The 25674-nt window shown below is 44.5% G+C and overlaps 1 protein-coding gene across 1 annotated transcript in view; it reads right to left on the bottom strand.

Moving 5' to 3' along the window:
* Nucleotides 1–25674, bottom strand: part of LOC138670275 (rabankyrin-5) — an 84547-nt gene that overhangs the window by 8087 nt on the left and 50786 nt on the right. Inside the window, exons 11-20 of the mRNA XM_069757470.1 lie at nt 16118–16215; nt 15013–15238; nt 14781–14879; nt 14388–14541; nt 11435–11603; nt 11222–11340; nt 10645–10801; nt 10283–10483; nt 2239–2415; nt 1892–2039 (exon numbers count right to left, since the gene is read on the bottom strand). Of these exons, the coding sequence (XP_069613571.1) occupies nt 1892–2039; nt 2239–2415; nt 10283–10483; nt 10645–10801; nt 11222–11340; nt 11435–11603; nt 14388–14541; nt 14781–14879; nt 15013–15238; nt 16118–16215 (1548 nt within the window). The remainder of the gene's footprint in view (nt 1–1891; nt 2040–2238; nt 2416–10282; nt 10484–10644; nt 10802–11221; nt 11341–11434; nt 11604–14387; nt 14542–14780; nt 14880–15012; nt 15239–16117; nt 16216–25674) is intronic.

Below are 25674 nucleotides of genomic sequence, written 5' to 3'. Positions count from 1 at the left end.
GGGGCCTTAAGAGAGGATTGGCATTGTTAGGTCCTGGAAACGAGAAATGCCTTAACGTGGCTTCCAGGTACACATGAACTGGCCAATTTATGCACTAAGCTTTCTCAATTTTTTATATTTCTAGTGCAGTAATGCAAATCAATTTTCATATTTGCAAGCTGTGGTGCTACAGAGTGCTGCCTTGTTTGTTTGATTTAATAATGAGGAATGACACAGGGAAAAAGTATTTAACACATTTAGTGAAATTTATTTACTACTTTGTACAAAAGCCTTTATTGGTGATGACAGCTTCAAGACACCTCCTGTCTGGAAAAACTAGTTGCATGCATCGCTCATGTGTGATTTTGGCCCATTCTTCCACAAAAACACTCTTCACATCCTGAAGGTTCTGTGGCTTCTTCTATGAGCACAACTTTAGTTCCTTCCATAAGTTTTCAATTAAATTTAGGTAAGGTAATTGGCTGGGCCATTCTAACAGCTTTATTTTATTTCACTAAAACCAATTGAGAGTTTATTTGACTGTGATCATTGTCTAGCTGAAATGTCCACCCTTGTTTCATCATCATACTGGTATATGGCAGAAGATTTTTATTAAGAATGTCTTACTACATTTGTCCATTTATCCTTCCTTCATTCTATGAAGTTTCCCAGTGTCATATGCTGCAAAACAGCCCCACACCATAATGTTCTCACCTCCAAATTTCACTGTCGGTATGGTGTTTTGGGGTGATATACAGTGCCTTTCAGCCTCTAAACATGTTGTGCATTATAGCATCCAAATTATTTGATTTTGGTCTTATCTGACCAGACTATATTCTCCCAGTATTTAACAGACTTGTCTAAATGTTGAGTAAACTTTAAACACTCATGAACATGCTTCTTGTTCAGCAATGGAGTCTTGCGTGGAGAGCGTGCTTATAGGTCATGGAGGATGAGTGCATTACTCAAGTTTTCTTTGTAACAATTGTACCTGCTGATTACAGGTCTTTCTGAAGCTCTCCACAGGTGGTCCTTGGCTCTTGAACAACTCTTCTGATAATTCTTTTCACTCCTCTGTCTGAAATCTTGAGGGGAGCACCTGGTTGTGGTCTGTTTGTGGGGAATTTATGTTCTTTCCACCTCCAGATTATGGCACCAACAATGGTCACTGGAACCTTCAGTAGTTTAGAAATTCTTCTGCAACCAATGCCATCAGTATGTTTTGCAACACTAAGGTTGCAAAGGTCTTGAGAAAGCTCACTGATTTTACCCATCATGAGATGTTTCTTGCGTTGCACCTTGGTATTGAGAAACCTTTTTATAGGACATCAGTTGAATCAGCTGACAGCTTTCAAGATTTCAACCAGTGATAAGAATGCATTCAGCTGGTGTCATGACTTTCCATGGATTGTTGCACCTCTTTCTTCATGTGTTCAATACTCTTTCCTTGTGTCATTTCTTATTATTACACATAACAATTTATGGACATCTATGGTTTGATTTCTTTGCTTGTGTGGATTGGATGGGTTGTTACGGACATCTGGTCAGAATTTCATGTCAATAGCACCTTTAGAAATATATTTAATTAGAGAATTGGTGAAGTGTTCAATACTTATTTCACCCACTGTACTTGAATGAGTTAGTTCCTTTAAGAGTTGCTGCACCATCTGAACACCCCTATCCCTATGCAGTTTGGTCTAATCAAGGCAAAGAGAAATTATTAAGAATATACCCACATCTATGAGACAATATGGAGAATCTTAAAGTAGCTCTATAACTGGACTTGTTCTCTCATGTATTACATATTTGGATATTTCCTTTGGTAATTACCAGTCTTTCGACAGATTGATAGGGCATGGTCTTTAACAAAAAGGGCTCTTGTCAAAGATCATCTATTAATTAATGCAATTACCATTGTTCCCATTTTCATCTGCAGCCCCAAAGTCCACACCATTCTCGAGGAGCACCGAACAGATAGTGGGGAGATCTTGTTGCGCTGCGAGGTGAAGGGCAGTCTGGCGATGCTTTGTTAGTTCATTCACTTTGGCACCTGCAAGAAGCTAAAACAGAGGAGAAATTATTGATCTAGACGCCAAAATCAAGAAAATAAGAGCATACAAAGTCTCGTGTCTGCAAACTAGGATGTTATTGAGGTCATGTAGAGCAAACATTACAATTCCCCAAAAATATAAAGAAATCTATTGGGTAGATTGTACATATGTGTAAATCCCATGATCTAGAGATGTACATATTACATACCAGGTTACGGACAATAATCTCAGATCCAGCCTGCACTGCCAGGTGAAGAGGAGTTAGCTTTGAAGCATCCTGCACTCTTGAATTGACATTGGCTTGCACACTGATTAGGAATAGCACACTCTCAATGTCGGAATTCTGCACGGCCACATGCAGAAAATTCCTTCCTTTGTTATCTACCTAGAAAAGTGAGAAGAAAACCATTAACAGACATTAATAAATTTAAGTAATACAAATAAAGTCCAAAATCCTCCTCATTGTGGTCCCTATGGCAATAAGCGAATCTCATTGTCTGTCCATGCTGGGACCCCAACGGTCAGTTCCAATTGGTGAAAGAAATTATAGTAAGTGTTCATTTCACCTACAAAACCAACACTAGAGGAAATAGGGATTTTTGTGTACTCACCGTAAAATCCTTTTCTCCGAGCCAATCATTGGGGGACACAGACAGTGGGTGTTATGCTGCTGCCACTAGGAGGCTGACACTAAGTGATACAAAGAAAATTAGCTCCTCCTCTGCAGTATACACCCTCCTGCTGGCTCTCAGCTAACCAGTTCGGTGCAAAAGCAGTAGGAGATCAATAACAACATATGAGCATATAGAATGTCACATTATAGCATGACAAATTATAAAAGAAGCACAAGCTAATAATAGGGTGGGAGCGGTGTCCCCCAATGACTGGCTCGGAGAAAAGGATTTTACGGTGAGTACACAAAAATCCCTATTTCTCCTACGCCTCATTGGGGGACACAGACCGTGGGACGTCCCAACGCAGTCCCTGGGCGGCCCTGTGTAACCTCTACTTACAAGTGCAACACCGCGGCCTGCAGAGTCGGCCTGCCCAGACTCACATCTGTGAAAGTCTGTGAATGATAGTGCTACAAGAATGCATGCGGACTGGACGAACCCGCAAGCTTGCAGTCGTGCTGTGCTGACGCCTGGTGCCTAGAATCCAAGAAACCTCGATAGGCTGACATCTAACTTGGAAGGACTCCTGGATGGTAACAAATCTACTAACATCCACTAACATGGCCGATAAAACGGCTAAACCCTTCCTGTAACCGTCAGGAAGCAGTCCTCTTACAGTGAGGTAGCCCAAATCAAGTGTCCAACCTTCGGAAGGACACCGTCCTCGAGACGTACCTACTCAGAGCACTCACCACGTCCAGAATATGGGGAACCCATTCCGTTATGTGGACTGGTGCCGAAAGAGATGAGGGAACAATGATGCCCTCATAACTGTGGGAATACAATACCACCTTGGTAACAAGGGATGGGGATTGCCTGTAGACAACCTTGCCTTGATGGTAATGAGGGAAAAAGGTCTGAAAGAGCAGAGCGGCTGGCTCCGAAGACTCGTCAGGATGAGGAGATCGCAGAGAAAAAAGGGGCGACCTTCCCTGATAGTAATGTCTGTCCGGGTCAAAAGGAGTCTACCGTAAGACTCCCAGGATCATTAAGGTCCCAAAGATCTAACGGTATGTGATAGGGAAGAACCACATGTGAAGACTCCCTGCGAGGAAATCCATATTTGCAGTTTTGTTGCAATAAGACGGAAAAATACTAGTTCAGAAAATGAGAAGAAACCTGACATGGTCAGCGCGGATCTCCCAGGATCACTGGGGCCCTTCCTGCTTCCAAAAAGATCTCGGAAGTAGTAGAAGAGGGGTGACGGAAACTGGTACCTTGGAAGAACCAGAGCATGCACTGCAATGGCTTTTAGATCTGGAGGCCGAATCATGAACGTAGAGTGCATTGGCGTTCAGTCTGGATGCCAACCGACCTACATCTGGAGTGCTCCAGAGAAGACGGATCTGATGGAAGACTTCTGGGTGAAGTTCCCACTCACATGAGGCAAGACCCTGATGGCGTCTGCCACCCAGAGTTCTACACCTGAGATGTGTAGTGCCGAGATCACCAAATGATAGATCGTGGCCCAACAGAGAATGTGAGGTACCTCGGCCATGACACCTGACCGTGGGTACCTGCTAGATGATTGACGTATGGCACAGACGTGGGATTGTCCGATTGAATCGGATGGGGTGACCCGCCAGAAGGCAGTAGACCTGCTGTAGAACTATCATCAACTAACATCGGTAGTCACTAATAACCAGGAGAAAGGATCTTCCCTGGATGAGGAAGGAGCTCAGAAACTACCCTCTGAAAGCCTGATTGACCTGCAGAAAACGAGAGGAGCGAAGGAAACCACTTCCATTGCCGTCACCAATTTTCCTCAGAACACTCCTAGCAAATCGAATGGAATGAGGGGATGAGTGAACAAGTGTGCGAGCTCCCTGTTGAAAGGGCCACGGCCTTGTCTCAAGGGAGAATCACCAAACTTCTGGAAGATTCAAGGATCATCCTCAAAAAGGATATATGCTGGGCTGGAAATTAGGAAAAAACTTGTCTAAGTTTAGCTGCCAGCCCAGGAGAGAGAGGGTATCGCAAAAGATATAGACGACTCAGCGCCGGACTGAAGGAGCAGCTAGAAAGTCGACCAGATAGGGCAGGATGACCAAGCCTCTAGGGTGCAAGAGGAACATGACAGCCCCATAACCCTTGCGAACACTCTGGATGCGGTAGCAAGGCCGAAGGACAAGGTCGTGATTTGAAAATGCTGTTTGCGAAAGGGAAAGCGAAGAAATTTTGATTTGCTATCTGACAGTCGGTTGTATTTTTAATTGATGATCCATTGGGTAGGGATACTGGTAGGTATACCAAAGGAGATTCTACCCGGTTAATGTGCCAAGTGGCAGAATGCGCAGCTGCATGCAGAAGGAGGATAAACCGTCTCTTACTATCGCCGCTCTCTTTTGACTGTGCGGAGTTAAAATGATGAACCCTCGATCCACCATCTTCTTAACAGGGAAGTGGAGAGGGATCGTCCGCCTTCTTGCATCATCTGCTAAATAGTGGAGATGCAGAGGGGGTGTTCGGACGCCAAAAAAGGAGCCTCTGTACATCCACAGAGTTAAGGTCCCTGGGTGGACAGGGCTGGTTGTCTGGCGTTAGGCCTGGCTGTAAAAGAGGATACATGGAGGCGATACTCCATGTGCTAGTCTATTGCTGGTGTGGGGAGATCAGACCAGGCATGGCATCTCACGTCTTAGGTGGGAATACGTGGAGGTAACACCCCGCGTGTTTGCAAATTGGCTGATACCGCGCTTGCAGAGGTTTCTGTCCAGTGGATCGCTTATCTAGATGCTCCCTGTCCGGGTGAATGGCAGATGCTCTGCGAGGGAGTTTAGTTTCCTCATGAGGGACACTGCGTCATCTAGAGTAGAACCGAAGTCCTCATCAATCTACAGAGATTGGTTAATGATATAAATAGGCGAATCCATCCTTTTCTGAAGTTCTGGTGAGTCCAGAACCAAGGCAATATCCGATCCATATTCAGAGACTTGTTCTCAGCAAATCATTGGTGAGGGATCAGGAAATGAAACTTCCGTTTTCTAGACGCCTGTACGTTTCTAGAATATTTGAGGCCCCTGCTAGCCTGAAGGAAAGAGACCATCTATATTGGTCCTGCGAGCACTCCGAGCCACAGAGGGTTCACGGAGGGATTCAATCTCTTGGCAGCAACGAAACCCACTCAGGGGACTAGGTAATCTGGGATAAGGTGGGATTGGCGGCGGAGGGCTCCCGAGCTCATTTAGTGTGACCGGCATCGGACTGGTCATATGCCCTGAAGACCAGGGAATGCTGGTCATGTGCCCTTAAAACCAGGGAATGCTGGTCATGTGCCCTTAAGACCAGGGAATGCTGGTCATGTGCACTAAAGACCAGGGAATACTGGTCATGTGCCTTTAACCCCTTAAGCCCCAAGGGTGGTTTGCACGTTAATGACCGGGCCAATTTTTACAATTCTGACCACTGTCTCTTTATGAGGTTATAACTCTGGAACGCTTCAACGGATCCTGATGATTCTGACATTGTTTTCTCGTGACATATTGTATTTCATGATAGTGGTAAAATTTCTGTGATAAGACTTGCGTTAATTTGAGAAAAAAATGGAAATTTGGCGAAAATGTCGCAATTTTCCAACTTTGAATTTTTATGCCCTTAAATCACAGAGATATGTCACACAAAATACTTAATAAGTAACATTTCCCACATGTCTACTTTACATCAGCACAATTTTGGAAAAAAAAATTTTTGTTAGGGAGTTATAAGGGTTAAAAGTTGACCAGCAATTTCTCATTTTTACAACACCATTTTTTTTAGGGACCACATCTCATTTCAAGTCATTTTGATAGAAAATAACCAAGTGTGACACCATTCTAAAAACTGCACCCCTCAAGGTGCTCAAAACCACATTCAAGAAGTTGATTAACCCTTCAGGTGTTTCACAGGAATTTTTGGAATGTTTAAATAAAAATGAAACAGGAAAGAAATATATCTTGGTACTGTGTTAGGCTACTTTCACACTGGCGTTTTTTGCCAGACGTCGCAATGCATCGTTTATGGCAAAAAACGCATCCTGCAAAGTTGTTTGCATGATGCGTTTTTCCCCCATAGATTAACATTGGCGACGCATTGCGACGCTTTGCCACACGTCGCAACCGTCGTGCGACGGTTGCGCCGTGTTGTGGCGGACCGCCGGGAGCATAAAACGTTAAATGTAACGTTTTCCCCCTCCCTGCGCGATGCTTCCCTATGCCGCCGGAACACTGCGATCATGTTTGATCATGTCTGTGACCGCTCCTGGCACATAGTGCCGGATGTCAGCTGCGATAGTCAGCTGACACCCGGCCGTGATCGGCCATGCTCCCCCCCGTGAGCGCGGCTGATCGCGCTGGATGTACTATCCTGTCACTGGGAATTAAGTCCCAGGTCACCTTGACGGGATAGTACGTCCAATGGGATTAAGACCAAGAAATACTGGTCATGTGCCTTTAAGACCAGGAATACTGGTCATGTGCCTTTAAGACCAGGGAATACTGGTCATGCGCCTTTAAGACCGCGTAATGCTGGTCATGTGCCTATAAGACCAGGAATACTGCTCATGTGCCTTTAAGACCGGGGAATACAGGTCATGCGCCTTTAAGACCAGGGATACAGGTCATGTGCCTTTAAGACCAGGAATACTGGTCATGTGCCTTTAAGACTAGGGAATACGGGTCATGTTAAGTACAGGGGGAAGATGCAGGGGAAGAGCGCAGTACTTCCTTACCCGGTTGCAGAGTCGTTGTGCCCCTTTAATGTAAAACCATCGCCTGTGTGTGTGTGTGTGTGTGTGTGTGCCGGCAGGGTGGACCAAGATGGCCACCGGGAGTTGCAGAAGTGGTAAAGTCTCGCAGAGAGCGAGAAGCGCCAATTCGGGGGCAGGGCCACAGACGTGATGTGGGTGGAGCCTCGTGACTTCCATGAATAGGCCGAAGCTGGGGCCTAAATTTCTGCAGCCGGCGTGAGCAATACCAGCGTTACCTCAGGGAGGTGGGCCACAGGGAAGCTGAGGCTGCCTGTCAGCATGTGAATATCCCACTGCAGAGGCCCATCGCTGACGGGATCCACTCACCATCGGTGCACGTCCTGGCATGGAGCCGCCGCGGATGACTGGGTTTCAGCACCGAGGAAAGCGCGCGCACTCTACTGTTCTGCTGCAGGTCGGGTATTGCAGCGTGGACGGTGCAGGGATAGAGAGATAAACCTCAATCCACCATCCCTTTGTTAGGGAGGTGGAGAGGAACCGTCCGCTTCCTTGTGCTATCCACTTTCACAGTGGTGGGACAGTGGGGGCTGCTCGGACGCCATAGAGAGGGGCCTCTGTACATCCACGGAGTTCAAGCACTTGGGTGGACAGGGCCAGTTGTCCGGCATTAGGCCTGGCCCCAGGAGAGGGTATATGGAGGCGACACTCCATGTGGTCGTCTTCTGCTGGTGTAGGGAGATCGGGACCCGAAGGAACCGTCGCCCCTGAAGTGAGCTCAGGCATGGCTTCCCACATCGCAGGAGAGGGTACGGGGAGGTATACTCGCCGTGCTCACCTGTTGATGGTTCGGGGGAGATCGGAACCTTGAAAGGATCCGTCGCTCCCTTCACTCCGTTAATTGAAAAATAAAAATTTACAGAAAAGAAAAAAGTAAAATAAAAACATTGGGGTCTGAACCAGACCCAAGTGCCTCCTACAGACACTAAACAAGAACTGGTTAGCTGAGAGCCAGCAGGAGGGTGTATACAGCAGGGGAGGAGATCACTTTCTTTGTATCACTTAGTGTCAGCCTCCTAGTGGCAGCAGCTACACCCACGGTCTGTGGCTGCCAATGAGGCGAAGGAGAAATGAAGCATCCTGCAATGGCAATTGAAATCCGCTCTGTGTGCGATGTGTGGAAATATTAGGAAGCAAGAACATGTAATTCTTGGGGTAAACCCCTGTTGGGCGCACGGGAGAGCTCGGAAGGGAAGGAGCACTGTTTTACTTTTTCAACGCAGAATTGGCTGGAATTGAGATGGGACGCCATGTCGCGTTTGGAGAGCCCCTGATGATTGCAAGCCTAAATTTGGGATGGGAGATTCACGTTGCCTCCCCACGACTGATGCATGGTCACTTGAGTATCTACTATATCATTGTCTACGGGTCACTTCCGTCTTTCTGTCTGTCTTGTCTGTCACGGATATTCATTGGTCGCGGCCTCTGTCTGTCATGGAAATCCAAGTCGCTGATTGGTCGTGGCAAAACGCCCACGACCATTGCCACGACCAATCAGTGACGGCCATAGTCTGGCAGCGAAATGGCCGCTGCTTTACTGCCCTGCAGTCAGCGCTGAGCGCTCACACAGGGTTAATGCCAGCGTTAATGGACCGCGGTGTAACGCACTCCGTTAACGCAGCTATTAACCCTGTGTGACCAACTTTTTACTATTGATGCTGCGTATGCAGCATCAATAGTAAAAAAAAAATCTAATGTTACAAATAATAATAATAAAAAAAAAAGTTATTCTCACCTTCCGACATCACCCGCTGTCCTCGGCAGTGCAAGCGGCAGGTTCCGGTCATGTGACCGCGACGTCATCACAGGTCCTGCGCTCATACCATCCCTGGGACCGGAAGCTGATGCGTGCATTGCACACAGGCGCCAGGACTTCAAGGGGCCTTCGGAAGGTGAGTATATGTTTATTTTTTATTTTAAGTCTTTTTTAACCACGCATATAGTGCCCACATTGCTTATACTGCGTGGGCTGTGTTACATACTGCGTGGGCTCTGTTATATACTACATTTCAGTACAGCAAAACCAAGGAAAGGAGCTGGAGCACACGTTTGTATGAGTGCAATGTGTAGGACAGGTATACCATATAAGATTGGTGGGGGTCTAGCACTCAGAATTCCTCACTGGTCAGTCGTTATTAGTTTGGCTGACTGTCGGATGGAAACCGTGTACACAGCCGTAATCGCATACATCAGTGTTTCTCAACTCCAGTCCTCAAGACCCCACAACGGGTCATGTTTTCAGGATTTTCTTAGTATTGCATAGGCGATGGAATTAATGCTTGAGCAGGTGATGAAATTATCACTTGTGCAATACTAAGGAAATCCTGAAAACATGACCCATTGGTGGGTCTTGAGGACTGGAGTTGAGAAACACTGGCATACATTGTTGGTTGGCTGCTGCAAAGAACCGCAGATCAGATCAGCTCCTATTCTCTTCAATATGAACAGAGACACAGTACAGGGCAGCCGCCGCCACACCATGAACGGTGCTTCCGTGTTTTAGCTCCGTTCCCCGTTTACATCCAGCCATTGTGGCAGGTGATAATAGCCGATCAGTGGGGGAGATGTACCCCCAATCAATCTTATATTGATGAATTACACTAAGAATAAGTCATAAACGTAGAGGCCAACCCTTTTAACCACCTGATTATTAACGGTTCTTTAAAGGGATGTTAAAACCTCAGGCTTCTACGGTTGAGATGGATGTCACAGTGTCCTGGGGTCAGCCACATGAGATAAGGCAAGTAACAGAATTGTAAGTCCATAGAAATAAACTGATGTTAACAATAAACTGATATTAACATAACTGTGCAGCGTAGAAAGGTTTCCTTTATTACCTGCTCAGCTGCTCCTGCTTCCCGTTTTAGAATGGCCTCTGCAGCTTTGTTATTTTTGAATGTCATGGCACATGCGAAGGGCGTCATACCCTGTCTGTCCCTCACATTCAGCCAGATTTCGGGGTGTGAGATCATTAACTGGATAATTACACGGTGCTGGTTGCTGATTGCAACATGTATTGGAGTTCTTCCTTCTGCATCCTGTAATACAAATACAGGACTTAGTATTTCTCACAAATCAAAATACATTCATTGCTATAGCAAACATATTTGACTTAATGGCCAGAGCACTGCATATCTCTTCAGTGCAATCTGCACCGACTCACTTTTGCACAATAACAGCTGATAATAAATCACCATACCTGTGCATTCACATTGGCACCAAACTCTAAAAGGCACTGAACTACTTCTTCTAATCCCCAACTTGCTGCCAAGTGTAGAGGTGTCTGTCCATCTCTGGCCTCCTCTTCCCCTTCTCCGTTTGGCCCTGGTTTTCTAGGACTGTTCACGTCACAGCCACTGAAAGAGAACACAAAATGCAATGCCAGTTTACTGGTATTCTTCCTGCTTTCAGAAACTAAAGTATGACTATGTAAATGTAATTCCTGAAAAAGAATTTGTCAGCACAAAATGACTGTTCAAACCAAGCACAGGTGTTCGGTGAACCCTTGGCACGCTGCAGCAATTCACTGCACCTACCGTAATTGTTTTCCATTCCTTTTGTAGCTCCTGCAAAGCCAAAGAAGTAGGGGAAAGCTGGAAAACAAGTCTGTGGGAAGGGGCACTGAACTGTTTGGCCCCACAAAAGGGGTCAGCGAGCACCAGTGTTTGTTTTGAAGAGTCATCTTGTAATGACAGACTTTGTTCTAAGAATATAATTTCCACTTTTCACAATTAGTGTAAGAATAATACAGGTAGTAAAGAATCCATGGAGCCAACCTGCGTACAAGGAAGCAAGCAACCTGCTCTTTGTTCTCATCAATGGCTCTGTGCAGAAGAGTCTGTAGACAGCCACTTGGGCCTGGTCCCCAAAACGTTGCGTCACACCCATGTCTTACCTAGGACGGGAAAAGATTTAAAATGACCCACGACAGAAAAAACATTTCACAGGTTAATCAAACCAAACAATTTTGTGGAACAAATTTATCTCACCAATGTGGATGCAATGTCCTCCAGTTCGTTTTCCAGAGCAATCCACAGGGGAGGGTTCCCTTGTTCATCGGTAACAGACATGTCGGCCCCTCGCGTGCAAATAGCATCAACCACTAACGGGAGCTGATTTTTAATGGCTAACTGAAGTGCAGTCTCCCCATCTTGGGTCCTAAAAGAGATCATAGCCATCATCTTTGGAGCAGTCATGGTTTTCTTCTTTGTATGTATAAAAAGATACATTGACATTTCTGTATCTGGGTCATTCCATGTCAAGTAAACCAATGATTTTTACCTCTATATTTTTAATTCTTTTGAAATTTTGTTATTTGGTAATAGTGTGTCAGAGAATGCAAAATGTGAAGAAGAAAAAATTCTAGATATTTATTTTTTTATTTTTTATTGATTTTCAAAGTTCAGAAAAAGTGTGAATTTCGGTGTTGCCTGCCTTTACATTTCTCTTCATAACTCAGGCTAGAAAAGAGATAGAGAAACAAAATAAACACCATTCTACTCAGAACTGTACAGGCTTTCACCAGATACGTCACAAGAGTATCTTTGATAATATTTTACCCATGCGAATGCAAGCGCAAAACTTTAAAACGCATTTCCGAAAAAAACGTTTAATTTAAAAATTTCAAAAACTGCACATGTGCCTGCTATGCTCCTATCCACATCTGTACCAAAATACAAGCTGGGATCGTGATGGGATCATATTTTAAAAAATAAAACTATTACAGTGTCAATTCAAAAATCTCGCATTCAGATCCGTTCAGCCTGTGGTCTAACAGCGTGGGGTCTAGATTTACCAAATAATCCAGGATTGCTAGATATTACTGTATTATTTTATTATATTACAGCTTAGAAGCAGGAGAGGACAGAGGAGAAGCTTTGTTAGGGCGGAGAATGACCAGGAGTAGATGGTGACTGCAGAGCAGATGACCGGCCGGCAGCTCGGCCTCCAGAGGCCATATTCACTCCAAATCTTATCACCCAGGAATCTCCTCAAATGGAGGAGAAAAATATTCTTAACATCCAGTTCATGTATTGTACAAACCAGGACTACGAGGAGGAGGAGGAGGAGAGTTTGTTATAACATCAGTTACAGGAAGCAGAACCCATCACAGGGACTCGGCAATACCGGACTGTCATCTCATGTAGTGGAAATAAAGAGAGTGACGACCATGAAGTGGTAGAAGGCAGCACAAGATCGGCAATGGATGACACAACTGGCTATGTGACCTGTGAATATGATCGGCGCTGGCGGCTACTGGACTCTCCAAAGATTGTGAAAATGAAGACGTAGAAGTGACTTTTCTGCACTTTCTGGTCCAGCGCCGTCCTTTGTGTATCCAAGAAAATCAGACATTGTAAAAGTGAACAAAAATCAGATATAACTCAGGTGGAGCCGAGCACCATGACCGGCCGCACATACGCTGACACAGAAGGAAATGGCCATTGCTAGTAATCGCTTATGGACAAGATGACATTTCACCCACTAGAAGGGACACATTGATGATAACAGGCCAGTGTAAAAACCTACTATTAATTGTTTGATTAGTTCATATTTTATAGAACGAGGATTTAACTACAGGACTATTCCTCTTAAACACTTCAGAAATGACATGTTTAGTGCTATAGTAGAAAAAAATTGTTCCATGTATAAATAGGTGGTAGACATATTGGTTCTTTTAATCTTGTTTTTAACATATAATTAGGATCAGACTGTATTTAGAAAACCACACTTGAGGATGTGATCACCTTTTATCTTTTGGCTTGTTCAAAGAATTCAGGTTGAAAATGCTGAGCAAGTTGTGTTATGATGATTAAGATGTATTTATTCTGGCACTTCGGTATTTGTTTTTTGTGTTTCGTTATTGTTACATATAAATGTTGAATTCAATAAGTTGTAATTTGAAAAGAAAAAAGGAAGAAACTCGCACAAACATAAAATCAGATGATTCAAGGCTTAAAAAAAATACAAATTTGATAGATCCCAAGTTGAATTCCTGTACAAATATAAACAAGGACACGAGTAACACACATGCATGTTTTCACAATTTTAAAACATACGTTTTTTTCAGAATTGCGCATCAAAATTTTTAATTTGATTTCTCCAAAACAAAATATAAAGAAATATAGTCTTGTGACATATCAAATGAAAGCTGGTACCGTTCTGAGAAAAATGATGCCTCTCCCACCTCTATATCTTAATTCTAGCCCGAGATATGATAAAAAATGTAAAGCCATACCAGGCCAAAATCCGTGCTTTTTCAAAACTTTAAAAATCTGTAAAAAATTAACTGATGAAAAAAAAAATTCTAAACTTTTAATTTGTAATTAACTAAAGTCATACTTCATAAACACAAAAAATAAAAAAAATCTAAAGACATAAGGTAAAAAAAATATTCATATTTGGATCACTTGATATGGAATGACCCATCTCTGTGCACTCATTTTAATGGCTCCAAACAGGCAACAGATTAAGCAAAGATCACAAAGGATATCAACGAAAGTGTAATGCGGATGTAACAATAATAAATAATAATAATCTTTATTTTTAGATAGCGCTAACATATTCCGCAGCGCTTTACAGTTTTTTGCACACATTATTATCGCTGTCCCCAATGGGGCTCACAATCTAAATTCCCTAACAGTATGTCTTTGGAATGTGGGAGGAAACCGGAGTGCCCGGAAGAAACCCACGCAGAACATACAAACTCTTTGCAGATGTTGTCCTTGGTGGGGTTTGAACCCAGGACTCCAGCGCTGCAAGGCTGCAGTGCTATCCACTGAGCCACCGTGCTGCCCAATGATGTCATAAATATAGGGTCATCGGTGCAACGTGTAGTCTGGTAAGAGAGATCACAGGCGCATCACGCCTATCTAATGCAGCGTTGTCACTATCGCTAACTGTACACTATAAGAATTTCATTACCATAGTATGTAACCATACCTGATATTAATATCGGCTTGGTGTTCCAGGAGGAAAAGAGCACTTTTACTGTCTTGTCTTCGTATTGCCATGTGCAGCAGGGTCTGTCCGTCTGACATTGTGTCATTGATTGAGGCGCCGGACCCAAGCAATTGTGCAGCAATGACGTGCATACCTAAAGGAAGCGCCAGGGTTGTCAGTGCAGGACAGTGGTAGTCATTCACACACAAAGCTATCAGGTCATATTCCTAGTACATATGCAATAGCATCTAATACAAAGACCCCACAAACTGCTGGTATCAAGCAAAAGAAAGGGATAGCCTTGTAGTAGTAGAGTAACTGCATTTAAACAGGTGGTGGGACGTTTTTCTACTGCATGCATGGTTAATGTTCTTAGTATAAAAAACATCTCACCTGTCCATAATGCCAACGCCAATACAGTTTGTTCTCTTGAGTCCTTCAGGCTGAAGTCAGGAATGATTTGAAGATTATTTGTTGCATGCAGAGCATTTGCTTTAAGGAAAATAGAATAAACATATCGCTATATAATAAACACTTTCATGGAAAAAGACGGAAATCAATGATTTAGTAGTGTGGCAAAATGTGCAATGCACTTGTAATGATCATCACAAGGTGGCGCTCTCACCTTTCTGTTCTAATATGACGGTCACTACATCTGGATGATTATAAGCTATTGCCATGTGCAGTGGCGTCTGTAAATATGTGCTGGACGATGGGCTGGTTGGTGGAGATCCTTTAGGAGCAGGGATGGCTTCTTGAGTCTGTAAATTTGGATTGGCTCCTTGCTGTAAAAGCTCTGTAGTAAGGTTGGGAAGTCCATGTCGGCAAGCAGTGTGCAATGGTGTCTCCCCCTAGGATGAGAACAACATAATCAGGAATTAAGGCCTTGTTCACGTTTGCTTTGTTGGCATTTCTGTCAGATTTGAAGACAAGAATAACTGCACTATTCTTATGAGAATAATGGAAACCACAATAGAAACCCAGAAGACAATATGATAAAGATCAATGAGGATCTGATGGATCTGTCACAGCATTGTGGCTTCCATTATAAATAGGAACCATTAGGCAGATGTGACCACAGTCCTCACAGAGGAATTTCATAAAGCATTAAAGAGAGATGGTAACCTTGAACACACGTAAAGGGGTTGTCCGGTCCAAACTGATAAGTCTGCAATCACTCTGTGACTGAAGATTATTATTATACCCCCCAGCATTGCACTATGCGCAGCGAGGATGAGCCGGAGACTAGAGGGTATGTATGAGTTTGAGTTATATATACTCCCGGCCAGTGGGCGATGTCTTGCTTCCATACACATGTATGGAGCGAGGCCGCGCCCTCTAGTTGGCTATGCCCACTGGACAGCCGCGTCACTAGCCAGGGCGCAGCCTTGTTCTATACAAGAGTATGGAAGCGAGATGTCGCCCGCTGGCCAGGAGTATGTATAACACATACATACTCATATAATCCGGTCCAGGCTCAGAAACCGACGAATCCCGCAGCAAACAGTGTGTGCACTGGGGGATTCATAAGTCTGCAGGCACACAGAGTGACTGTAGACTTCTCAGTTTGGACCAGACAACCCCTTTAACAACATGGAAAACCATAGCATTAACAAGTGTGTCCAAACTTTTAATCATATTTCAGGAATTAAATCAAGTTCATAGGAATAGTCTATACTAAAACACCTCAAACAGTTGCCTTGATTTGCCATTTAGAACACAAGACTTACCCATTTATTTTTATGATTGACTTTTGCCCCATGGGTTGCCAAGAAGAGCGCAGCAGCCTCGTTCCCTGCTCCAGCAGCTCTTTGTAACAAGCAGTTACCTAGGAGGAACATACAGGATACGAGTATATTATATGTAGGATCAAGTTTATGTAAACAGCAGTATGTTTACATTACGGTAAGACTTTCTAGCCTGCTATGCGAGTCAACACAGGTTTGTATACTAGCTCTAGTCAACAAATATTTTCCTGTAATGAAACATATTTTCACGGACACTGGCATTGGCATGTTAAAGGGGGTATTCCATATTCCTTAGTAGCGGCTCCTATTCTGGCAGACTAACATACTATCCTCAGAGGCACTAAAGCACTCCACTATTAGCTCAAGATATAGCATTGGTGTTTCTTCACCACATAAAACATTTTGGTCTACATTAGGTCTACTGCACTACAGATATTGTACATTCATTACATGTCCAGCCAACCAGCTCTCTTGCTTTGCACTAATGAGGAGTAAAACACCAGAAACACGTCTGCAAATGGAGCTTTCGGTTTAGCTTCCTATCCCAAGTCATGGGGCAAGGCTCTTTAAATACTGTAGGTGAAATGGACTTGGACTGCTACTTCCAGTAGATGGCAGTAGAGTCCCTTTTCTTCCTCCTCTCTAAAGAGGATAGAGGCAGCTATTGGATTTATTAAACATACAAGAGGCAAAAATACTTAAAGGGGTTTTGCCACAAAGTTAATTTTAATCAATAGATCTTTGAATAATAAGGGTATGATCCCACAATGAGCTTTTGATTTACTTGCGTTTTTCTATTCTATTTTTGTATGCTTTTTTAAAATGTGTTTTTATCGTGTTTTTGGTGCTGCGTTTTTTGTCTGTGTTCGTTTTTGATGCTTCCTGTTTTTTTTGCTTTGAAAAACCTTTATTGATACACTTAGGGGCAGATTACATGCGTTTTTTGTGTGTTTCCACCACAAAAATGCACTAAAAATGCAACTAAATGTAAGTCTACGAGGGAAACCTGCACAGAAAGCACAGCATACCGCAATTGAAGCTGACATGCTGCAGATCTGAAAACGCCCTGCAGGTCAGTTTGCGCAGCGTTAAAAAGAAGCACAGAGGGCATGAGATTTCCATAAATCCCATCAACTTTGCTAGAACTGTAAGACGCTGTGTGTTTTTAATGCAGCAAAAACACACAGCATCAAAAATTCACCAGAAATCATTGTGGGAACGTAGCCTAATAATTTCCACAAATGGTTGTGTTTAAATAAAATGTTCCTGTGCTGAGATAATCTTATAACTGTGCCCCTGCTGTGTACTGTGTAATGGCCGTGTCTGCAGGGACATGGTCTGATCATATCACAGCTACTGGGCAGGGGGGGGGACATGAGAGTATACAGACAGGACATCATGGGATCACAGCTGATTCTTTATTTGTGGTTAAAAAAAATTGCTTAACCCCTTAAGCCCCGAGGGTGGTTTGCACGTTAATGACCGGGCCAATTTTTACATTTCTGACCACTGTCCCTTTCTGAGGTTATAACTCTGGAACGCTTCAATGCATCCTGATGATTCTGACATTGTTTTCTCGAGACATATTGTACTTCATGATAGTGGTAAAATTTAGTTTGATATTACCTGCGTTTATTTGTGAAAAAAACGGAAATTTGGCGAAAATTTTGCAATTTTCCAACTTTGAATTTTTATGCCCTTAAATCACAGAGATATGTCACACAAAATACCTAATAAGTAACATTTCCCACATGTCTACTTTACATCAGCACAACTTTGGAAACAACATTTTTTTTGTTAGGGAGTTATAAGGGTTAAAAGTTGACCAGCAATTTCTTATTTTTACAACACCATTTTTTGTAGGGACCACATCACATTTGAAGTCATTTTGAGGGGTCTATATGATAGAAGATAACCAATACCCCTGTTTGGGCGCACGGGAGAGCTCGGTAGGGAAGGAGCACTGTTTTACAATTTCAACGCAGAATTGGCTGGAATTGAGATCGGACGCCATGTCGCATTTGGAGAGCCCCTGATGTGCCTAAACAGTGGAAACCCCCAATTATAACTGAAACCCTAATCCCAACTGTAGATGTAATCGAAACCCTAGCCCTAACGGGAATATGGAAATAAATACATTTTTTTAATTTTTTTATTTTCCCCTAACTAAGGGGGTGATGAAGGGGGGTTTGATTTACTTTTATAGCGGGTTTTTTAGCGGATTTTTATGATTGGCAGCCGTCACACACTAAAAGATGCTTTTTTATTGCAAAAAATATTTTTTGGCGTTACCACATTTTGAGAGCTAGAATTTTTCCATATTTTGGTCCACAGAGTCATGTGAGATTTTGTTTTTCGCGGGACGAGTTTTTATTGGTAACATTTTCGGGCACGCGACTTTTTGTTCGCTTTTTTTCCGATTTGTGTGAGGCAGTATGACTAAAAAACAGCTATTCATGAATTTCTTTCTTGGGGGGGGGAGGGGGGGAGCGTTTATACCGTTCTGCGTTTGGTAAAATTGATAAAGCAGCTTTATTCTTCGGGTCAGTACGATTACAGTGATACCTCATTTATATCATTTTTTATGTTTTGGCGCTTTTATACGATAAAAACTATTGTATAGAAAAAATAATTATTTTTGCATCGCTTTATTCTGAGGACTATAACTTTTTTATTTTTCGCTGATGATACTGTATGGCGGCTCGTTTTTTGCGGGACAAGATGACGCTTTCAGCGTTCCGACATGCACAGCAGGGAGGCTTCCCGGCGCTGCTCTGAGCAGGCACTGCTAAGCCACCTCCCTGCAGGACCCAGATGCAGCCCCATGGCCATTTTGGATCCGGGGCCTGCAGAGAGAGGAAGGTAGGAGGCCCTCGGAGCCTCAGGGAAGCCCGCAGGGAGCCCCCTCCCTGCGCGATGCTTCCCTATACTGCTGGAACACTGCGATCATGTTTGATCGCAGTGTGCCGGGGGTTAATGTGCCAGGGGCGGTCCGTGACCGCTTGTGGCACATAGTGCCAAATGTCAGCTGCAATAGTCAGCTGACACCCGGCCGCGCTCCCCCCGTGAGCGCAGCTGATCGCGATGGACTTACTATCCCGTCACTGGGAATTAAGTCCCAGGTCACCTTGACAGGATAGTACGTCCAATGGGATTAAGGGGTTAAAAGCAGGCAGGTAATTGTTTTTCTTTACAGAAAGTATCAGCTGTGACCCCCTGCTGTAATGTCTGCATACTCTTGATTCCCCCACTCTGGAACACTCTGAACTAGTCAGTTTAAAACGCGTTAGGCCATCAGTTTCCCGAGTTACTTGCATTTTTTCTTAACTAATGGTTTTATACAATCATTTTAATGATATTAAACATTAAAGATTTTTGTTTTTAAATTATTCACCAATGGATCTGTTGCTGGATACCTTTCCCTCTTTGATACTGCTCGTTTGCTGCTAACACAAACTTCTTTCCTTTCACGGCCATTGGATTCTACTGCGGTGAGCTGGATTGTTTCTACTAAGTTTTTTCTTTTGCTGCCCCCCTCCCCTGCTCAGCAGCTGTGGTATGATCAGACCATGTCCCTGCACGGTCAGACACGGCCATTACACAGTACACAGCAGGGACACATTTATAAGATTATCTCCGCACAGGAACATTACTTACATATCCGAATGTGGAACTTTTTTATTTCAAGAACTATTAATTAAAATCTACTTTCTTCGTGGGATAACCCCTTTATGACCTATGCATAGGTCATGTCCCTGCACTCCATGCAAGCTTCGGCGATGAGCCCCATGTTTTCATGCACATGACCAGCTGCAAGAGCACCTAACAGCTGCGGGTGGAATCGCAATCCACCCGTGGTTGTTAACATGTTAAATGCCACTGTCAATCTCTGACATCAGCATTTAACATCGTCATGCCAGAAGAGCGTCATTAATCCCGCCCATTGGCGCCCCACATGATCACGGGGTGCTGATGGGTTTGTATGATAACCCAGGGTCTGCAGGAGACCCCTGTGGTGGTAATTGCCACTCTGCTATGACCGCCGTCCAGTGGCCGGCATTCACAGCAGATAAGTATTTCTGCTATTGCTATGTGCAGCAAAAGCGATCAGACGATCACAGCTTTCTCACGGAGCTAGCAGGGATCTCACCGAGGTCACAGCAGTTCAGCTCGGCAAGGATCGCAGCTTCAGCTATGGGAGGTAACCTTCACCGCTGGTCACTGAGGCTGCGCTCGCAGAAGTTTAGTCACCAGTGGATCTCAGCCTGGACGGTCGCATCTTGGCACCGTCCAGGTTGTAAACTGTTTTTCCCCCCAGACATGGATTACGATGTGGGACAGAACGACTGAAAGGTGAGGGATATTGTTGTTTTTTATTTTATTACAGGAGAATGAGGGCTTCGGTTGAATTAGGCATTAGGTGAGTATAACTGTTTGTTATTTTTAAATAAAATGGAAAACTGTGTTTAGCCTCATTTCCAATAAAGGAATTTATTTTGGCTGTGTCTTTATTTACCATCTAACTATAGGATTAGTAGTTTATAGGTGTCTCAGACGCCTCTCCATTAGTAATCCGTGGGCTTGATGTCACCTAATTGGGGGGGGTGGGGAACCTCACGCCGTTTTTATTATTATTTATTTAAATAATTTAAAAACAGCATGGGGTCCCCTCTATTCTTGATAACCAGCCTTGTTGAATCTGACAGCTGAGGGTTGCGGCCCCCAGCTGTGAGTTTTGCCTGCCTGGTCATCAAAAATACAGGAGAACCCAAGCCATTTTTAAAAAAAATTTATTTACAGCGCAGGAGTCGGCTAATGAATACACCCATTTTCTGCTCCTGCTCTCGCTGTTATTAGTGGCAGCAGGTGTTCCAAGACATATTGATAGGGAATTTAGATTGTGAGCCCCATTGGGGACAGCGATGATAATGTGTGCAAACTCTAAAGTGCTGCAGAATATGTTAGAACAATATAAAATTAAGATTATTATTATCAGTTGTCCCATCAGCTGACACCAGTGACCGGAGGTAAACTTTATACCTCAGATCACAGCTGAGCGCTCACGCTGTCTTTTGACAGCGTGGCAATCGCAGCTCTCTCACCGGCTGGGATGATTTCACTGTAGATCAGAAGCGGCGTTTGCCGCGTTGTCATGCACATGACAGCCTGGCAAACACTGGATGTTCGGGACCCCCATTCAAGTGAATGTGGTCAGAGTTCGGGTACTGTTCTGGTACCCGAACCTTTTCTAACTGTTCGGCCAAACCCGCCGGAGCCGAACATCCAGGTGTCCGCCCATCTCTAGTAATAACGGATGATCAAAAGATCGTATCTACATCAAAATGGTATTAATAAGAACGTCAGCTTGGCGCGCAAAAAATAGGCCCTCCTCCAGCCCCAGGTCCCACAAAATGAAGATGCTAAAGGGTCCCGGAACATGGTGCCTTTTTTTTTTTCTTGCAAACTTTGTATTTTTTTTCACCACTAAAATAAGAGAGAACCTATACATGTTCGGTATCTATGAATTTGTAATGACGTGAAGAATCGTAGGGGCAGGTCAGTTAGAGCATTTACTAAACATGATAAAAAACAAACAAACACACAATTGCAGAATTGTAATATTTTTTGCAACTTCTCTGCAGTTAGAATTTTTTTCCCGTTTTCCAGTACAAAATACGGTAAAATCAACGTTGTCATTCAAAAGTACCATATGTCCAGCAAAAAACAAACCCTCACATGGCCATATTAACAGAAAAATAAAAAAAATATGGCTCTGGGAAGAATGGGAGGACAAAAATGCATATATGGAAAACCTCAAGGTCGTGAAGGGGTTCATTTTCCTCACCAAGCTACTCTTCACCTCTTGACACTGGCAGCACAAGAAACTTTGTGTGTGGTGGCATTTGGAGCTAAAAGGATCTCAGGAGAGGAAGTTAAATGTAGAAAGGGGTTGTGGGATGAGGTCTTCATTAACTGAAGGGTCTAGGGGTCTCTGTTATTTTGGGGTATAGTTTGGCATATCAGTTAATTAGGGGATTTGGACTGAAATTTTTATTTATTTAAGTTTTTGGGGTGTGACTTTTTGGTGTTGATAATAGATTCGGAATTGTAGTAGCGAGAAGCCAACATGTGTCTTGGCAGGATGAAGAAGGAAAGAAAATGTCTATAATCAGAGAAAATGTCCCCATTGTTCTGCTATGTTGTGCTCATAGTGTAAGTGACGACTGAATAGTTTTAGAATGTGTTGGAAGAAGAAAAATAATGAGAAGGAAAATAACCCATACATGCATTTCCAGGACGAATAACAATGTTCTCGGAAAAGATGCCTCAAAATTCCAACTTCACAAAGCATAAAACTATTTACCAGAACAAGTATGTCAGGAGACTCATTAATTGTTGTGTATTCTGCTCCATCTGCGCCTCTGTGAAAATCTCTTGTATAGTCTGCAGGATGAGAATATTCTTAACAGTGTCTGTATACACTGGTATATGACCATTGTGTGGTGGCATTATAAGCTACATTAAAGGGAACGGGTCAGGGGCAAGAATGAACAAAACGACAGTTCTTCTAGGTAAGCATCGCCATTTTTCCACCCTCCGGTCCCCCCCCTTCCCCGAGGTTTTAATTTGGGATTTGCCTTTGTCGAGTACATACACTTACTAAATAGGGATTTTTGTGTACTCACCGTAAAATCCTTTTCTCCGAGCCAATCATTGGGGGACACAGGGCCATGGGGTGTTATGCTGCTGCCACTAGGAGGACACTAAGTTAACACAGAAAAATAACTCCTCCCCTGCAGTACACTCCCTCTCACTGGGCAATATTCAACCAGTTCGGTATTAAAGCAGTAGGAGTATAAGACAATAAAACTATGTCAAAACCAAAGAAGTAATAACAAGCCGATAGGCTAACAGGGTCCCCCAATGATTGGCTTGGAGAAAAGGATTTTACAGTGAGTACACAAAAATCCCTATTTCTCCTATGCCTCACTGGGGGACACAGGACCATGGGACGTCCTAAAGCAGTCCCTGGGTGTTGAGCAACATAGCTGCTATTACCCCATGTACCATAGGCTTAAATCTAAGGTACTACTGCCGACTGCAGAATGTGCCTGCCAAGGGCAGCGTCTGCAGAAGGAAAGGAATGAATGTGGTAATGCTTGGTAAAAGTATGCAAGCTGGACCAAGTCGCAGCTTTGCAGACCTGTTGTGCTGATGCCTGGTGCCGAATGGCCCAAGAGGCGCCCACTGACAGAGTAGAATGGGCCGTAATCCCTGCTGGGATAGGAGTACCCTTGACACGATAGGATTCCTGAATAGGAAGAGTGTGCAGAGCTTGATCAATGTGATGGACTGGTGCCGGACAGAATGAAGGCAGAATAATCTCTTCATTGAGGTGAAAAGAGACGATCTTGGGTTGAAAAAAGAGGGAAGTCCTCAAAACTACCTTATCCGGATGAAAAATCAGAAACGGGGGTTGGCAAGAGAGAGCTGCCAACTCCGAAACTCACCTGATTGACGTAATAGCCACTAGAAAAGCTACCTTCCAGGAAAAGAAGGTCTCAGAGACGTCCTGCAGTGGCTCGAAAGGGGCCTCCTGAACTCCAAGGACCAAATTAAGATCCCATGGATCCAAAGGCATTTTATAGGGAGGCTCCACATGGGAAACTCCCTGAATGAACATCTTAACCGGTAATCTGGTGGCAATTTTTCGTTGGAATAGAACTGACAATGCTGATACTTGTCCTTTAAGTGAGCTAAGTGTGAGACCGGACTCTTGTCCTGATTAGAGAAATTCCAAAATGGAAGGAATGGAAAATACCAGAGGAGACCGCCCATGGGCGTTGCACCATGCGAAGAAGATTCGCCAGGTACGGTGATAAATGCACATGGACACGGGTTTCCTAGCACTTATCATGGTGGAGGATACATTAGGGGAGAATCCAACTTGGGCTAGAATCCAGGATTCAACGGCCACGCAGTCAAAGACAGGTGTCCCAGAGTTCTGGTGGTAGATCGGGCCCTGAGAGAGAAGATCCATGCGATCTGGAAGCCGCCAGGGGGTGTCGGCAACCAGCTGAACCAGTTCCGCATACCATGATGCCAGGTGCGGCCAGTCCGATGTAACTAGGATCATCGGAAACCCCTCTGCCCTGATCTTCTTGATGACCTTCGGTAGCAGGGGAAGAGGAGGAAAAATGTACGGGAGGCGGAATTGATGCCACGGCAGGACCAGGGCGTCTGCTCCGACGGCTCGCGGATCGAGGGACCGGGCAAACAATCAGGGGACGTTGTTGTTTAGTCTTGAAGCCATAAGGTCGACATCCGGAGACCCCCAGCGAAGACAAATCTGCTGGAAAACTTCCGGGTGGAGAGACCACTCGCCGGAGGCGAGACCCTGGCGACTGAGGAAGTCCGCCGCCCAATTCGCTACACCTGGTATGTGAATCGCCGATATGGGCGAATGGTGGCTCTCGGCCCAACGGAGGATGTGGCTCACTTCGAGCATGGCTGCTTTGCTGCAGATTCCCCCTTGACGGTTGATGTACGCTACCGCTGTAGCGTTGTCGGACTGGATTCTGATGGGAAGAGCTGCCAGGAGATGGTGAAAACTGAGCAAGGCTAGTCTGATCGCTCGTATTTCCAGGATATTGATGGGGAGACGCGATTCCCGAGTGGACCACCAGCCCTGAGCTGTGTGGTGGTTGAAGACAGCACCCCAGCCCAAGAGGCTGGCATCGGTGGTCACCACCAGCCAACGCACTGGAAAAAAGGACTTTCCTTGGTTCAGGGAGGACTTCAGCGTCCACCACCTGAGGGTCTGCCTGACCTGTGGAGACAGACTGAAACGACGGTCGAGAGAGGACGGGTTCCCGGTCCATGCCGACAGCAGCGCATGTTGTAAGGGACGGAGACGGAACCGCTTCTATGGCTGCTACATCTTCCCGAGAATGTGCATGCTGTAAAGAATGGAGTGGGAGACTGGGCGGGACAGACTCCGTGCTCCCTGCTGTAAGACCAAGGCCTTGTCTGGAGGTAGAATGACCAGGCCGCGGGAAGTGTCCAGTGTCATTCCAAGAAAGGAAATCCACTGAGTCGGGATTGGAGAAGATTTTTCGAAGTTTATCTTCCAACCCAGGCGAGAAATAGTATCCACTGTGATAGCGACGGACTCCTCGCAAGCTGAATATGACGGAGCTTTTATCAGCAGGTCGTCTAGGTACGGGAGTACCACCATTCCCTGAGCATGAAGGATTGCCATGATGGCTGCCATGACCTTGGTGAAAACTCGGGCAGCGGTGGCATGGCCGAAGAGTAAGGCCACAAACTGAAAGTGTTCCTCCTGAAAAGCGAAGGAACTGTTGGTGAGGAAGGAAGATTGGGATGTGGAGGTGAGCATCCTTGATGTCTATGGATGCTAGGAACTCTCCCTTTTCCATGGACGCGACGACAGAACGGAGAGATTCCATTCTGAAACGTCGGATTTTGATAAAGTTGTTGAGAAGTTTTAGGTCCAGTATCGGTCGCAGCAATCCATC

This window comes from Ranitomeya imitator, chromosome 3 (assembly GCF_032444005.1).
Source record: "Ranitomeya imitator isolate aRanImi1 chromosome 3, aRanImi1.pri, whole genome shotgun sequence".
Taxonomy (NCBI): Eukaryota; Metazoa; Chordata; class Amphibia; order Anura; family Dendrobatidae; genus Ranitomeya; species Ranitomeya imitator.
This window is presented reverse-complemented; position numbering and strand designations above follow the sequence as displayed.